General features: G+C 49.7%; 1 protein-coding gene across 1 annotated transcript; it reads right to left on the bottom strand.

Moving 5' to 3' along the window:
* Window positions 1–200: 200 nt before the first annotated feature.
* On the bottom strand, window positions 201–9,088 carry LOC122925995. Its single transcript, XM_044277390.1, has 3 exons — window positions 8,352–9,088; window positions 4,434–4,894; window positions 201–392 (listed from the first exon to the last, which is right to left on the bottom strand). Exons 1-3 carry the CDS (start codon window positions 9,031–9,033, stop codon window positions 201–203), a joined length of 1,335 nt encoding a protein of 444 aa, XP_044133325.1. The 5' UTR covers window positions 9,034–9,088.
* Window positions 9,089–18,036: the final 8,948 nt, after the last annotated feature.

An 18,036-nucleotide genomic window follows, 5' to 3' on the forward strand; every position in this document is an offset into this window, starting at 1 on the left:
ACCCACTACTGCTATCCTACAAGTACTGGTAGATGTCACAGCAGAGTCCTATAAATCATGTGATGGTCTATGGCCCATAGACCATCACATTCATAGCACAAGCGGCAGCTATATCATCATCATCATCACTGCTTCATCATATGCCAGCAGGGCTATTAACATTGCTGCCAAGCCCGCCATTATTGCTCACACAGGGCTGGTCAGCACTGGAAATATGGGATTGCAAGTGCAACACCTATGGGAGCAGTGACTGTCACCATATTGCCGTGAGTGACTAATGATATAGCTGCCGCTTGCAATCCCATATTTCCAGTGCTGACCAGCCCTGTGTGAGAAATAATGGCGGGCTTGGCGGCAATGTTAATAGCCCTGCTGGCATATGATGAAGCAAACTGAAAGGATAAGTGAAGGAAAATTAAGTACCTCCCATGCTGCCGAATGACACATATAGGCCGAATGCACACGGCCGTGTTCCACGGCTGTGAACGGTTCGTGGTATCCTGGCCTGGATTCCTGCTGACAGCAGGAGCGCACGGCGTCATTGGTTGCTATGACGCCGTGCGCTTCATGCCGCCGCTGCACTACAGTAATACACTTGTATGATCTATACATTACTGTAGTACAGTGGCGGCATGAAGCGCACGGCGTCAGTGCGCTCCTGCTGTCAGCAGGAATCCAGGCCGGAATACCACGGACCGTTCACGGCCGTGTGCATTCGGCCATAGACTGATTCCAGCACAAGCGGCAGCTATATTATCATCAATATGGGCATGGGCACGGTGGGCGTGCAGGGGTCTGGTGGTGTTAGGAAATGGTATAGAAGGTAAGGGGGGGGGGCCCAAAATGAATTCTTGCACCAGGGCCAATGAGCCAATAGCTACGCCCCTGGCGCCATATGTATGCGAGCACAACTGAACGAGTGCAGGGAAGGAGCCCGCATATATATCACTCCTCCTGCCTGTGCCCACTGCGGTAAAGCCTGACACAGCTTTGTTACCAGCGCCATTTTTTCATCACTTCTCTCACCCCAAAAAATGTAATAAAATGTGATTTAAAAAGTCACACACACTCCAAAAGGGTATCAATAAAAACTACAGTTCATCCCGCAAAAAATGAGCCCCCACACAGCTCAGTAGATCATATAACTATAAAAAAGTTATGGGGGTCAGAATATGGTGATGTAAAAAAGTAATTTTTTTTTTTAAATCAAAGTGTTAATGTATTTTTACACTATTTAGACATACAAAACCTATACATATGTGGTATCGTTGTAATCGTACTGACCCAGAGAATGAAGGGCACAGGTCAGTTTTGCCACAAAGGTAAAGCTGTAGGAACAAAACCCCTAAAAAGGTGGAAAAATTGTTATGGCTCAAGGAAGATAGGGAAGGAAAAATAAAATGCAAAAATGAAAAAACCTCTGGTATCCTAAGGGTTAAAGGGGCTATCTAATCCCTATTATGCCCCCCCAAATTGCCCAGGCACCGCATACAGTTAATACTTATGCCCAATGGGGGGTGCAGACAATAGCAGGCTGCGTCGGAAATGAGCCTCCCTAGCGTCACCCGCGATGCTAGGGAGGCTCATTACCATTGTGGCCTGCTATTGGCTGCTCCCCCCTATTTCGCTGGATGTATTAATCTGCGTGACGGGAGGGAGGCAGTGGCGGCTGTGTGGGCATCAGGAGCAATGCGGGTGCTGGGGAATGAGGTAAGTAAGGTGCCTGGCCCCGAGCATTTTGGGGGGCATTATAGGGGTTGGATAACCCCTTTAACTCATTGCTGCTGATGCTAAGTGTGCACATAGCCACCAATCATATTCTCCCCCCGCCCCTGCAAGGTGACTGATATGCTGGGGGGCCCTGTAGGATCATAGAGGACTCAGGAGGACAGTTTGCTTCCACCCTCTTCTCCCGGGGAGTGAGGGTGGGGGGAGTAGGAGGAAAGCACACTGTCCTCTGGAGTCCTCTATGATCCTACAGGGCCCCTTTCCCCCCAAACCCCACTGCTTGCTGCTGCCCTCCCCCTATCAAGAATACCCATATCCAACCAATACCATATATGAGCTTTATATTAAGTCTGCTGCTGTCCTCTTACTGTGCCACACTTCACTGACCAGTCCTTCAGTATGGGCCAGGGGTGTGGGGCACTCACTGGCTGATGACTGTCTTGAGGGCGGGCAACACGTGAGCGCAGAGGATAACTCTGCCACGCCGAGTGCACTCCTCTATTAGGGTGACCAGACGTCCGGTTTTTAGACTCCTGGTCCTCCGTCCGGCACAAGGCCAGGACGGACGGTCAGAAGTCCACCTTTTTTGTGGTCATCAGCGACTCTAGACTCGACGAGTACGGGGCACTTTAAGGATCACTCGCATCACGGCGTAGAGCGCACCGACATCAGTCGCCCGTCCGGCAGCGCCTGCATCGCGCCAGTCAATTCTGATTTGTGCAGGCGCGGCCACGCAGGAAGTGGAGGAACAGACTCTGAGGAGCGCAGCTGCGGTACTCCCTGGTCTGTGCTGTGGGCCGTCGGGGATTGCTCAAAGGGGGGAAGGGCAGGCGCTGGTAATTTTGAAAGGGGTTAATAATACCTACTGTGTGGGTCCTGGGAACAGCTGAAAGGGGGAAATAAATAAGTGTGAAGAGGGGACTGAAAGGGGTTAAATACTGTGAATGAGGGACTGCTGAAAAGGGTCTATGTGAAGGCCCTTCACACTTTCACAGTAGTTATTAACCCCTTTCAGCAGTTCCCCATTCACAGTATTTATTAAGCCCTCAGGGGACTGCTGAAAAGGGGTTAATAAATACTGTGAATAGGGTACTGCTGAAAGGGGTTACAGTTAATAACTACTACTGTCCCTCCAGGACACCCATGACCCCTCCACAAGTTCTTACCTCTCCTCCACCCATTTCCCGGCAGTCGATGGGGGCGTGGCTTCGCGGAGGTGGGCGTGGTTTGTAAGTTCTAGGGGCGTGGTCCGGCGAGGTCCGTGAAGCCAGTGGCCACCCTAGTCTCTATGTGTGCCTGGCTGCGCTGCTCCTGCTGCCTGATACACTGGCCAATCAGCAGCAGCAGGATCCTTGCCTGGGAGGGAGATGCAGCCCGAACAATGGGTGGGGTTGGAGCCGGAGGGAGAAGTTCAAGAACGCCGCCTGAAACTATGAATACACTGTCACTGTCTTGTGCAGAGTAGGGGGCGGAGTCTTCCATGCGCTCCGGGCCCCCCTGTGCTGCGGGCCCCATAGCAACGGCGTGGTCTGCCTATATTGGCAGTACGCCACTGACCCAGCCCCATATAAATAAAACACACCACACCACTGCTTGGATTTAATCGGCCACAGCAGCCGTTTATTAAATAAATACAACATAAATATAACATGAGTTAACCCCTGACGAGGGAGGTCCTAGAAGCCCCAATAACTTTATAACCACTGGAACACCTGCGTCTCCATCTTGCCCCCAGCCGTTGAACCAAGCTCGGAGGCAGCAACTGATGGACGCGTACTTAGTTCCTATCAGCTCCTCAATGAGAGTCCAGCCCCTCCCGCGGGGCCCTCCCATCCTCAAGTACCACCATATTTCACCACTTCAAGGACCTCCCCCGCCTCCACGACTGCCGCGACATATAACAACCCCCACCTCACAACCACCTCTTCCAATAGGGTCGGGCGGGTGGGCGATTCCGTCTCCTGGCCAGACTGCACTCACTTCCGCCTCGTTCGTTCTTCTCTCCGCTGGCCACGCCCCCCGTCGCCCAAGCAACTCGCGCCTCACCACCGCTCCCGCCCCCACTCCCCACTAACCCTTTCCTCACCAGTCCTGCCCAGCCAAGCCTCTTCATGGACGTCCTCCCCCACCGCTGCGCTCCTCGTCCGGACTGACTTGAAGCAGGCATTGGCTATTCGTTCAGTCCTATAAGCCTAACCATCCCATAACCTCCACCCCTCACCCAGCCCCATATAAATAAAACACACCACACCACTGCTTGGATTTAATCGGCCACAGCAGCCGTTTATTAAAAAAATACAACATAAATATAACATGAGTTAACCCCTGACGAGGGAGGTCCTAGAAGCCCCAATAACTTTATAACCACTGGAACACCTGCGTCTCCATCTTGCCCCCAGCCGTTGAACCAAGCTCGGAGGCAGCAACTGATGGACGCGTACTTAGTTCCTATCAGCTCCTCAATGAGAGTCCAGCCCCTCCCGCGGGGCCCTCCCATCCTCAAGTACCACCATATTTCACCACTTCAAGGACCTCCCCCGCCTCCAAGAACGCGCAGCTTGACTACCTCAACCCTGCGCGTCCCTCCACATCCGCAAAGCTATCTCCACTCCACTCTGGAGCCCCAGAGCCCACAAATCCGTACCCACCGCATTCAGGTGCACCCCATCTGCCCTCCAAAACGCACCCTCACCCTTCTCCAATACCTCATGCCGCACCACCACACCACCATTCCTTGCCATAAAACGGCCCACCGCTCTGTTCACCTTAATCCTAGCCTTATTCAGGCTCTCTACCGACCTCTCACCTCTCCACACCTTACGCGGCACAATATCAGACCAGACAACGATAACCCCCGGAAACAACGCCCAAATCCTGAGCAAGTCAAACTTGACATCCCGCACCAATTCCCTAAACGGACGCTTCCCTAAATCATTCCCCCCCACGTGCAATGCCAACACATCAGGAGGACGATCTAAACGAACGAAACGATGCACCTCCCTCAACACTCCGCCCCACAACATACCTCTGACGCCTAACCACCGGACCGTAGCCAACTCCGGACTCACCCCCAACTGCCGCCCACTCGGCCTCACATCCGCTCTAATCGCACCCCAGAACACATAGGAGTGCCCCAAAATCCACACCAACGCCGCCGCCATCCGACCTGTGAACACAAAAAAGGGGACAAAATCAACATCACCTCCCACCTCCTTACTCTACAACAATGCAGGCCGCACATACGATTTAAAGCGAACCGACTCCCAACGCCCAATCCGCCTAATCACCTCCTCACTGGCGCCCACCCTGGCTGCCTCAGTTGCCGCACCAATTCTGAATGAATGCCCAGAATAATCCTTGACCGGCACCCCCAAAACCGTCAAACATTTTCTAAAGACCGCCAGAAACTGAAACCGAGACAAAAAGGAACCATCCTCATGCCTCAGAAACGGGACCTCATCCCTCCCCAGCCTCGCGCCATACGATTCCGCACACCTCACCGGGCACATACTACACCCCGGCACTGCAAACAACGTAAAACGCAGCCCCCTACCCTCCTGATCCGTTTTAGACCTGCGAATCCGAATATGCAACCTATCCCCCACCCACTCAACATCCTCGCTCCTAAGGCCCCCCGCTCTCCTAACACTCCCACACACCAACTCCCCCAAGCGAAAGGCCCCAAAGAACGCCAAAGCAAACGCCGCCTTAAATAGCCCTAGCTCCCACCCCGAACTACAAACACCACTCAACCTGTCCCCCATTCGCACCAACAACTCAAAAGACACCGGCCTCCGACAATCCGGCACCCTGCCCGCACCCCTACGCCAACCCTTCAAAACCTGTCGCACCAAAAAACTCTTAGTCAAATCGGCCAGCCCCCGCCACTTAAAACCAAACGCTATACCTGAAACAAGATGATTCACCCTGGACACCGACCACCCCTCACTCTTCAACTGCCCCAACAACATCAACAACCGTACTTCGCCGTCCACTCCGCCAGCTCCCCACGTCCCATTCCACGCCTCCCAGGTCGTCCACGCCTTACCATACTCCCTCCAAGTACCCGGACTCAACGAATCCCTCAACAACCCCATCACTTCTCTTCCAGGATCGCCCACAGCCACGCCGGACACTGCAGACCCTCCGCCTCCGCTTCTGGCGCAAGAAGCCGGAACCGCTCCCACTGCAAACGAGAAAGAGAATCCGCCACTGAATTAGCCACTCCAGCCACATGTTCCGCCACCAACCACACGTTAAGCGACAAACACCGCAATACCAAAAACTGTAACAGCCTAACCACCGGCGGGGAAGATGCGGACAAACTGTTAATAGCCTGAACCACCCCCAAATTGTCACAATGAAAGCGCACCTTCCTGTTTTCCAATTTCTCGCCCCACAACACCACCGCCATCACAATGGGAAAAAGTTCCAACAAGGCCATGTTTCTTACCCACCCCCGACTTACCCACGACTCTGGCCACGTACCCGCACACCATTGCCCCTGGCAGTAGGCACCAAACCCCACCCCCCCGGACGCGTCGGTATATAACTCACAATCCACGCTATCACACAACTCCGCCATCACCAAAGACCTACCATTGTACTGACCCAAAAACTCCGCCCACACCCTCAGATCCCCTTTTAACTCTTTACGTAACCTGATAAAATGATACGGCACCGACACACCTGCCGTAGCCGCGGCCAACCTTCTACAAAAAATTCTACCCATAGGCATAATTTGACAAGCAAAATTCAATTTACCTAACAATGACTGCAACTCCCGCAACCTAATCTTCTCCCTCCCAATGGCCCTATCAATCTCCTGACGCAAATCCACCAACTTATCCTGGGGAAGCCTACACTCCATCCGTTCCGTATCTATCACAATCCCCAAAAAACACAATTCCGTCACCGGACCCAACGTCTTCTCCTGCGCCAACGGAACCCCAAATCGCGCAAAAACCGACTGCACTGTATGCAACAACAAAGAACAAACCCGGGAATTCGCCGGCCCTAAACATAAAAAATCGTCTAAATAATGGATAACGGAGGCACAACCGGAAACTTCCACCACTACCCATTCCAAAAAGGTGCTAAAGGTCTCAAAATATGCACACGAAAGAGAGCAGCCCATCGGCAAGCACCGATCCACAAAATATTCCCCCTCCCAAAAACAACCCAACAATCCCATGCTCTCCACGTGTACTGGAAGCAGGCGAAAAGCCGCCTCCACATCAACCTTAGCCATCAACGCCCCCTGCCCCAACCGCCTCACCCACTTCACAGCCGCATCAAATGAGGTGTAAACCACTGAACAAAGATCAGGATCTATACCATCATTGACCGACGCACCTTTCGGGTAAGACAAATGATGAATGAGCCGAAACTTGTTCGGCTCCTTCTTCGGCACTACCCCCAGCGGAGACACCCTCAACCCCCCAATCGGCGGCTCTTTAAACGGACCCGCCATCCGCCCCAACTCCACTTCCTTCCTCAACTTCTCCGTCACCACCTCCGCATGAACAAGCGCAGACCTGAGATTCTTAAGAACCACAGGCCCCGCCGTGACAACCGATGGAATCCGAAAACCAAACCTAAAACCATCCCCCAACAACCCAGCCGCAACCCGATCCGGGTACCTATCTAGGAACCCCTGCATCTCTTCCACCCGCACCTGGCGTCCGTCCCTTTTCCAGAACCATCCCCCCCCTTATTCCGTCCCCCTTTGAAACAACGGTTAGCGCCATGCGCTCCCCCACACCCCGTGCACTCGTGCTTAAACTTGCACTTGGCCCCAAATCTGCAATTTCCTTCGTTGAAAAGGAAACACAACCCTTTAGCTGATGCCGCTGCCAACGCCCCCGGGGAAGATCCCCCGGACTCCCCCCGAAAGGACTGCCCAGCCCTAGGAGGCGCCGTCACCCTCAACCACAACCCAATATCCTTATGATCCCACCGGATATCAGGCCTAACCGCCTTACGCTGCCGGAACTGCTCATCGTACCTGAGCCAGCCCACCCCCCCATAAACTCTATACGCCTCCCCAATAGCGTCCTGGTAGCAAAAAAGCGCCGAACAACATTCCGGAGCCCTTTCCCCAATGACACTTGCTAATATGGCAAACGCCTGAAGCCAATTAGCAAAAGTCCGTGGGATCAAACGGTGCCGCCGCTTCTCCTCCTCCTCTTTTTTTCCTTCGTCCTTCTTTCCTCTATCCAAATTAAACCTTTCTAACGGAAGCAGCGAGAATATCTCCACATACTCGCCCTTCCAAATCTTTTCCCTCACCTCCTGCTTCAAATGAGCCCCCAGCGGCCCCTCAAAGCACACATACACCTCACCGCGAGCCCTATCATCCAACCTCTGCCCCTCCCCTTCTCCACCCGCCTGCGTCTCAACCGACACCGACCCCAACCCAGCCGCAACCCCCCGCGCACCAACCCCCGACCCCGGCCCCACTCCCCACCCAGGCGCCGGAGACCCCCCACCAGCTCCCATCCCCGACAACCATCCCGCCAATCCCCCCAACAACTGCCCCAAACCCTTACCAAACTCCCCCATGGTCCCCCCCCCACCCACCGGGAGACCCTGCCCTAACATGGATCCCCAAGCAATCTCACCAGGCACCACGGGCGCTGTGACTCCCGCTGCCGAAGGTCCTGACTCCTGCCGCACGGACACTGCTCCATCATAGCTCCTGGACGTCGACGGCTGCTCCTCCTGGACCACTTGCACGACCCTCTGCACCACACTGGCCGGACACCGAGCCTCCGCCACTGCAAGGGGACCTTCATCCACGCTGCTCAAATCTTCTCTGGACCTGCGCCGGTATTCGTCCTCCACCAACGCAGTCCGAGGGACCCGATCCTCCTCAAACAGCCGAGTGGACCGCCCGCTAAAGGAGGGACTGGGCCGGTCCACCGTTCCCGGTCCCGAATCCTGCTGCACAGCCGCAGGGAGTGGGGGAAGGGGCGTCCCACTCCTCACAGGGCCCCGCCGCGTATCGGGATTCCTCCCACGGCGGGAGCGGCTCGCAGAAGCCCTAGCGGCCGCTCCCCGCCGCCGAGGGTCCACAGAGGGGCTCCCTACTCGGCGCCGGGCCCGGGGGGTGACTTCAGGGCTTAGGCGCGCCGGCGGAATACCACGCCGCGGCCGGGCAGCCCGAACATTAGGGGAAGCCACAGGAGCAGGTGAAACTATGCAGGCACCAACCTGCTCCTGCAGCCAGCCAGGCCCCCTCACCTCCGCTTCCCTCCTCAGCCTCTCCAACATCTCCTCTACTGACAGTCCAGGCGCCGACATGCTGCTCCGATTCCGTCTCCTGGCCAGACTGCACTCACTTCCGCCTCGTTCGTTCTTCTCTCCGCTGGCCACGCCCCCCGTCGCCCAAGCAACTCGCGCCTCACCACCGCTCCCGCCCCCACTCCCCACTAACCCTTTCCTCACCAGTCCTGCCCAGCCAAGCCTCTTCATGGACGTCCTCCCCCACCGCTGCGCTCCTCGTCCGGACTGACTAACACAATGCCCTCATATTACTCACAATGGAATCCCATAAACCTACCCATGAAGTTAGGGGGAGATGATTCCTCAGGAGAGCCGTAAACCCCAACGCACGTTTCGGCATCTGAATTCTTCTGGGGGCGCGGCTCTATCAGAGAAAGTGCTACCTTTTAAAGTCCTCAGCTCACCTGACATAAATCAAATATGAAAAAGATATGTGTGCAAACACTCCTCCTGTGGGAGAAGTCACTAACCAGCATGTGAGGTGGTGAGCGACAAGCCCGATGGCCAGTACGGAAACCTCCCACTGAATGACAAGGACGTCAGTCACATGATGGCCAGTCACATGACCGACCACGTCATGGTCAGGTGATGTCTGCCACAGGTCCTACAGAAAAGAACTGGTGCAAATACTAATGTACCATAGTAGATGCGATGGATGGATGTGGGGGTCACAATAGATGGACTTACAAGCTTGAGGGCAACTCTGTGCAGTGCCAATAATACATTTAAGTGCACTGCCCAAACTTTGTTAAAGGGAACCTGTCACCGGGATTTTGTGTATAGAGCTGAGGACATGGGTTGCTAGATGGCCGCTAGCACATCTGCAATATCCAGTCCCCATAGCTCTGTGTGCACTTTTGGTGTAAAAAAAAAAACGATTTTAGACATATGCAAATTAACCTGAGATGAGTCCTGTACGTGAGATGAGTCAGAGACAGGACTCATCTCAGGTTAATGTGCATATGTAATCAAATAGTTTTTTTTACTAAATAAAAGCACACAGAGCTATGGGGACTGGGTATTGCGGATGTGCTAGCGGCCATCTAGCAACCCATGTCCTCAGCTTTATACACAAAACCCCTGTGACAGGTTCCCTTTAAATAAGATTGTTCTGTAACACTAAATCACAGTAATTGGCTAACAGAAGTGGTTAAATATCAATGTGGACAATACTTGCCACAGACAGTAGAATGAGAAAGGTGTATCACTCCAATTTTTGAGTCAGGGACTAATAGAATAGTTTTTATATAAATCAATGAGGACACCCCAAATGTGGACACCGTTCAATTAGATTGCACTATACCCTACACCGCGATTGATTCAACCTGCAACATATTCAACAGATTAATTGAACTATTTAAGGCCTTATTCACACATCAATGTTTTGGTCAGTGATTTCCATTAGTGATTGTGAGCCAAAACCAGGAGTGGCGGCTACACAGAGATTAGCTATAAGGGAAAGATCCCCACCTCTTCTGTGTTTAGACCCACACCTGGTTTTGGCTCACGATCACTGATGGAAATAACTGATTGAACACTGACTGTTTCAATGAGGCCTAAGTCTTAATGATGCAGAAGGTGAACTAAATATAATTAGACCACCTGTTGACAATGAGTCTGATGCACAGTAAGTCTTGGTACAACAGAACAGATGAAGTATGAATGGTGCAGCAGTTGCACAAGATGCACAGGGAGATTGCACTCAGCTCGCACTGTCCCTACACTTTCCGTATCCAATATTGTACAATGAAAATCTTTCTGAAACAGTCTCCCTAGCTCTTGCCACGTCTCTCTCTATGCTTAGTTCACAGTGAAATGGTGGAGCCTGCGTTTTAAAGGGCTGTGATATCACAGGGGATGGCCTGTGGATGATCTGTGGATTGGCTGACAACAGATCATAATTAGACAGCACAATCTACCATCGGCAAATCCTGATGTTTCAGCATGCTATAGGGCAATCAGCGGCAGTGTTACAAATGCTGAAAGCTCTGACATAGCAATTGTTCCTCCTCATGTTGTTGTTAACCCCGATTGTGCCATCCCCACATGGTTATACTGGGTGCAATACATAGCATGACATAAAATTACATTGCGTAAAATTTCAGTCTTCAGAGGCGTCAAGGCTTCTTCAATATAAGAACTGTAAATCTGTGGAATAGTCTATGGAATAGTCTACCAGTTTTTTTTTTTTTTTTTTGTTAAAGAGCTCAGATGAATTCTTAAAATGAAATACCATCAATGCTTATGAAAGATTTTTCACTACCTTTTCCTAAAATTCACATCCCCAGCCATCCCTTGGCTGAACGTCATGGAGTTATATATATATATATATATATATATATATATATATATATTATTTTTTTTAACCGTATTAACTTTGTACCCATGTGTGTGTGATTTTCTGAGGCTGGTAGTACTTTAGCAGATTATTTACATGTTAATTATTAATATTTTACAGTTCCCAGTAAGCACTGGTCAAAGGTTAGTATATTGAACTAGAGACATGTATTACTGGGAAACTGAAACTTGTTTATCTTATACAGGAAATAGGTTCTTGGCAATAACCTAAGACAATTACCTCTTCCAACTGGTTCAGGACCCGACTAGAGGGACGGCCATACTGGACTTAGTATTAACCAATAGGCCTGACAGAACAACAGACGTGCAGGTTGGGGAACACCTGGGAAATAGTGACCATAAAGTAATAACCTTCCAATTATCATTCAAAAGAGCATTTCTACAGGGAGGAACAAAAATACCAAACTTCAAAAAAGCTAAATTTAGCCAACTAAGAGAGGCTATAGTCCTAACTAACTGGGACAAAGTCCTCAAAAATAAAAATACAGCCACAAAATGGGATATATTTAAAATCATCCTAAAATCTCATTGTGAGAGGTACATACTGTACGGAAATAAAAGGTTAAGGACAAAAAGAAACCAATGTGGATAAATAGAACTCTAAAGAAAGCAATAAATGACAAAAAGAAAGCATGTAAATCGCTAAAACAGGAGGGTAGCATGGAAGCACTGAAAAACTATAAGGAAAAAAACTGAACATGTAAAAAACAAATAAAAGTGGTCAAACTAGAGACCAAGAGATTAATTGCCAAAGAGAGTAAAACTAACCCTAAAATGTTCTTCAATTATATAAATGTTAAAAAGTATAAATCTGAAGGTGTTGGTCCTTTAAAGAGTATTGACGGGGGAGTCACAGAGAGCGACGAGGATAAAGCAATGCTGTTGAATATTTTTTTTCTCCAATGTATTCACTGAGAAAAATAAACTGTCATATGAAATGCTAAATGTAAAAATACATTCCCTATTAAGACTGTCCTGTCTGACCCAGAAAGAAGTACAACAGTGACTTAAAAAGATTAAAATAGACAAATTGCCAGGACCAGATGGCATACACTCCCGTATCCTAAGGGAATTAAGTAATGTCATAGCCAGACCCTTATTTCTGATATTTGCAGACTCTATACTGACAGGGAATGTCCCACAGGATTGGCACATGGCAAATGTGGTGCCAATATTCAAAAAGGGTCTAAAAACAGAGCCTGGTAACTATAGGCCGGTAAGTTTAACATCTGTTGTGGGTAAACTGAAGGTTTTCTAAGATATGCTATCTTAGAGCATCTCAACGGAAATAAGCAAATAACGCCATATCAGCATGGCTTCATGAGGGATCGGTCATGCCAAACTAATTTAATCAGTTTCTATGAGTAGGTAACTGGCTCAATGATAGAAAACAGAGGGTGATTATTAACACTGATACACACTCAGACTGGGTCACTGTAACTAGTGGGGTACTTCAGGGGTCAATATTGGGCCCTATTTTCTTCAATATGCGTATTAATATATGTAATCATGATCTTGTAGAAGGCTAGAATAGTAAAATATCAATTTTCGCAGATGACACTAAACTGTGTAAAGTAATAAACACTGAAAAGTACAGTATACTACTAAAGAGGGATCTGGATAGATTGGAGGCTTGGGCAGATAAGTGGCAGATGAGGTTTAACACTGACAAATGTAAAGTTATCTACATGGAAAGGAATAATGCAAGTCACCCGTACATACTAAATGGTAAAACACTCGGTAACACTGATGTGGAAAAGGATCTAGGAATTTTAATAAACAGCAAACCAATAAGATAATGGGTTGCATCAAAAGGCGCATAGATGCCCGTGATAAGAACATAGTCCTACCACTTTACAAATTGCTAGTCAGACCACACATGGAGTACTGTGTACAGTCCTGGGCTCCTGTGCACAAGACAGACATAGCAGGGCTGGAGAGGCTCCAGAAGAGGGCAACTAATGTAATAACTAGAATGGGGCAACTACAGTGCCCTTAAAAAGATTATCAAAATTAGGGTTATTCACCTTAGAAAAAAGACGACTGAGGGGAGATCTAATTACTATGTATAAATATATCAGGGGTCAGTACAGAGATCTATCCCATCATCTATTTATCCCCAGGACTGTGACTGTGACGAGGGGGCATCCTCTGCGTCTAGAGGAAAGAAGGTTTGTACACAAACATAGAAGAGGATTCTTTACGGTAAGAGCAGTGAGACTATGGAACTCTCTGCCTGAGGAGGTGGTGATGGTGAGTACAATAAAGGAATACAAGAGGGTCCTGGATGTGTTTCTGGAGCGTAATAATATTACAGGCTATAGCTACTAGAGAGGGGTTATTGATTCAAGGAGTTATTCTGATTGCCTGATTGGAGACGGGAAGGAATTTTTTATTCCCCTAAAGTGGGGAAAATTGGCCTCTCCCTTACTTTTTTTTTTTTTGTCTTCCTCTGGCTGACAGGCCGAACCTGATGGACAAATGTCTTTTTTCAGCCTTATGTACTATGTTACTATGTATGTTACTTATAATTAGAGATGAGCAAATTGAATTTGATTTTCAGCGAATCCGAATTTCCTCACGCTTCGTGGTAACTAATCACATTTATTCCTCGTGTGAGGATATGGCGCAAGGAACTCTGGGAACGAGGGATCACCCACAATGCCATGCATGCAGCCAATCAGCAGCCAGTCAAACATCTGATGTCACAGCCCTATAAATAGCCTCAGCCATAGTGCTAGGAAATAATTTATTTTGCTGAATAGAAGTTCAGGAAAAGAGCATTAGAAGTGTATGGAAAGGATAGGGAGGAATTATTCTATAGTATTGAAGCAGAACAGGGTTCAATAGGGGAGTGTACAGCCTGGGTAATAGGAGCAATCATATTACACCTTTCTGCACTGACTGGGGATCCAAATGGCCATTATACTGCTGCTTTCAGGTTTGCAATAGATGATACCTCTGTAATTCCAGCAAACTGTTCTCTTAATTGGGTGCAAGTGCTGTCTGATACAGTCATTAACTGGATGTATTACTAGGAAATATTTATACGTCTTATTAGCCCTTGTGCAATGCATGTTCTAAAGGCTTTTTTGCTGTGTATAAGTGAAGGAAAAAAAGGACTTATTAGCCGTTGTGTGGTAAAGTGAGAAAATTACAGCCCTTTTTGGCATGTATTAGTAGCAAAAAAAATATATATTATTTGCCGTTCTGCGGTGCAGCTATATGTTCAAAAGCTTTTTTGCCGTGTATGTGTGTGTGTGTGTGGGGGGGGGGGTTATTAGCCATTGTGTGGTGAAGTGAGAAAATTATTTGCCATTCATCGGTGCAGTTATCTGTTCTATGTTAGCTTAACGGTCCGTGCCAGAACTGCTGCCCCTAACCACGGGCAACAGGCTCCCTCTTTTCCTGCAGCAATGCACCATGCTGATAAGCACGGGTAGCAGATAGCTTAACTATGGTATATGCGTTCCATGCCAGAGTTTCCTTCCTGCTGGAGGCTTGTACTGGTGTTTGAACTTGCATAGGTGTGTCTCTCTTCACCTATTAGGCAACACATGCATGCCCTCTGTCTCACCAGCCTATGGCTGGATTGCAGCAGGTATTTAAAGGTGCTTCCTACTACAGGAAGATGCCTGAGAAACCTCATGGTTTGTCTATCTCCAAGTGCTAAGGTGTCTCTCTTGTCTGCTTCGCTGTGTATCGGACCTTGCTTATTGAACTCCTGGACTCTGCCTGTTTGCCGCCTGCCTCTGACCTTGGACTTTGCCTGTTTGCCGTCTGTCCCTGACCTCGGATCTCGTTTATGGACTTTGCTTACTGACTTCAATTGATTGCCGCCTGTCCAGACCCGGAACCTCCTGGCCACGCAAGTCCCCTCGGTGCTTGAACCGAGTACTCTGACCCCCTGGTCAGATGCCACTGACTCGGGGACGGCTCTGGAGTAGCCCCTGGCAACTACCCTAACGGCTCAAGCCTATCCTCACCATCAGAGGCTCTAGTGAAGATGATGTAGTGGCTTAGTTATGCCCCTCCAGAGTATACACAGTCAGTGGCACAGTGGGTCCACACCCCCTTGCGTACCATTTGAAAACCTTTTTTTGCCGTGTATAAGTGGCGGGGCTTAATAGCCGTTGTGTGGTGAAGTGAGAAAATTACAGTCCTTTTTGGCATGTATTAGTGGCAAAAAATAAATAAAAATATATATATTATTTGCCATTCTGTGGTGCAGTTATGTATTCTAAAGCCTTTTTTGCCTTGTATAAGTGGGGGGAAAAGGGGCTTATTAGCAGTTGTGTGGTGAAGTGAGAAAATAACAGCCCTTTTTGGGGTGTATTCATTTACTATTTATTTATTTGATCTACCAGTATGTCAGACAGAGAAGGGACACAGGCCTAAAAGTTTCTGGTGTAGGCACAGGTTGCACCAGAGTAAGGAGGCATGGCAGCAGGGTCACTTATAGAGGCCTGAGCTCCCAGTGTCCGCTAGTGGTCGTGTCTTGACCGGCAACCCAGAAGTTCTTGAATGGTTGACTTGTTCATCCATTTCGTCCCAAGTGACATCAGCCACCCCCAGCCAAAAGTCGGTGGGTTTGTCAGACACAACCCTTAGTTGGCATGGCCCATGAGCAGGCCCTGTGCTCTCACCTGTCTGTCCTTTTCTGTTCCCTCAGCCAGAGAAGGACTATATGCTGTGGGCTCAGCTCCACTATACAGTGAGGACGAGCTACTAGAGGACAGTCAGCAGATACTGCTCAGTCCAAGATCTGGAAGAGACATCTGCCGCTTCCTCCGCTAGACGGGCAAGTAGTGATAAGGAGAGTGGCGTGGGAGCTGGTGTTGCGAGTGGTCAGGCTCCAGGCTCAGAGACTGTTGAGGAGGACATCAGTGACGTGCAGATAGTACTTGATGATGATGTAGCCGATCAAAATTAGGAGCTGGGTGATGAAGAGGCTTAATCATCATCAGGAGAAGAGGGTGACAGCTTCCGTGTGAGGCAGGTGCAGAGCCAGCAAGTTGGTAGTGTGGCCGGGAGTCAGCAAAGTGGTAGCAGTGGGAGGTCGGGAACCAAATGTTCCCGGGGTAGACCACCCACTTCACAGGAGCATATCGGCCTGGAAAGTAGTGGTGCAAGGGTTCGTTGACCCAGTGGAGATAGCAGTCAGTCAGTGCAGAGTGTTGGGGGGAAAATGCTATACTCAGCGGTGTGGCAGTTTTTTGTTAAGCCGCTGAATCTGTGGGCAGAAGGTGAAGTGTGGCCAGCGTGCCAATGTTGGCACCATGGCCCTATGCCAACATATGCAGCGTCACCATAAAGTGGCCTGGGAGAACCGTGGCTCTGATGTGGTGGTCCAGCCTGCCGCAGCAACTGCTGCATCACCCAGTGGCACTCACCCGATTTCAGGCAGTCAAGGCTTTACCACCTCAACTGAAGGGAGCTGTCTGTCCTTCCCATCATCTACCAGTCCCGATGAGCCTGCTCCTCCTACTCGTCAGTCATTCAATCAGCAATCGATCACTGAGACTGACGCAATTGCCAAGAGACAACAGTATGAGTGCACTGAACATGCTCCTGTCCAAGTTGCTGGTGCTGCAGTTCCTACCTTTCTAAGTGGTGGATTCTGCACCTTTCAGAGAACTGATGGCTTGAGCCGAGGTGGAGAATCCCAAGCTGTCATTTATTTGCCAAAAAGTCAGTACCAGTTCTGAACACATATGTAGAACAGAAGGTGTTCCAGTCCTTTAACCTGTCGGTGAATGTGGTTCCTGCCCAAGCACACCAGCAACTTGGCCAGGTTACACCACTTCCACCTCCACAATCTCATGCCGTTGGTCCTGCGACAATGTCCGCCTCTGCCTCCTCATCCTCCACTGTGTCCTCAGCCTCCACTGCAGGGACAAGACACAGTGCTCCTCCAGCATACCACATGTGCAGGGCACGGTGGTGCCACACTGTTCTACACCTTGTTTGGCTGGTCACACAGAGGAGGAACTGCTCTGTGTCCTTCATCAAGAAATCAAATCCTGGCTTTCCCCACAGCAACTCAAAAAGGAAACCATGGTGACCAACAATCGGAATAACATGGTGTTAGTGCTGCGTCAAGGAGGGATGGGTCATGTGCCCTGCATGGCGTACATGTTCAATCTGGTTGTCAAGCGGTTCTTCCACCCATCTGCAAGACATCCTAAAAAAAGAGCCAGGAAACTTTGCATGCTCTTCAGCCACTCGAACACTGCCAAGCACATCCTCCTTGAGCTGCAGCGGCAGAATGATGTCCACAAACATAGGCTGATATGCAACGTTTCTACCCATTGGAATTCCACCCTCAATATGTTGGAACGACTATATGAACAGAGAAAGGCCATAATTGATTTCTTGATGATACAGGCGGACAGAGGTACTGCCCTGTGTAACTTCGATGTTAGCCAGTGGCAGCTCATGCATGACACCTGCTGTTTGCTTGTGCCCTTTGAGAAGGCCACTTTATTTGTTAGTCGCCAGGACTACGGGATGAATAACGTCATTCCACTGATTCATATCCTGGAAAATATGCAGGTAAATCTGTCTGGTCAGGAGACTGGAGACATGGCGCCTACATCTCATGGCCACATGAGCCCTGTGGGGGCTGAACTGGAGGAGGAGGAGGAGGAGGAAGACATTGGA

This window comes from Bufo gargarizans, chromosome 2, assembly GCF_014858855.1.
Source record: "Bufo gargarizans isolate SCDJY-AF-19 chromosome 2, ASM1485885v1, whole genome shotgun sequence".
In the NCBI taxonomy this organism is placed as follows: Eukaryota; Metazoa; Chordata; class Amphibia; order Anura; family Bufonidae; genus Bufo; species Bufo gargarizans.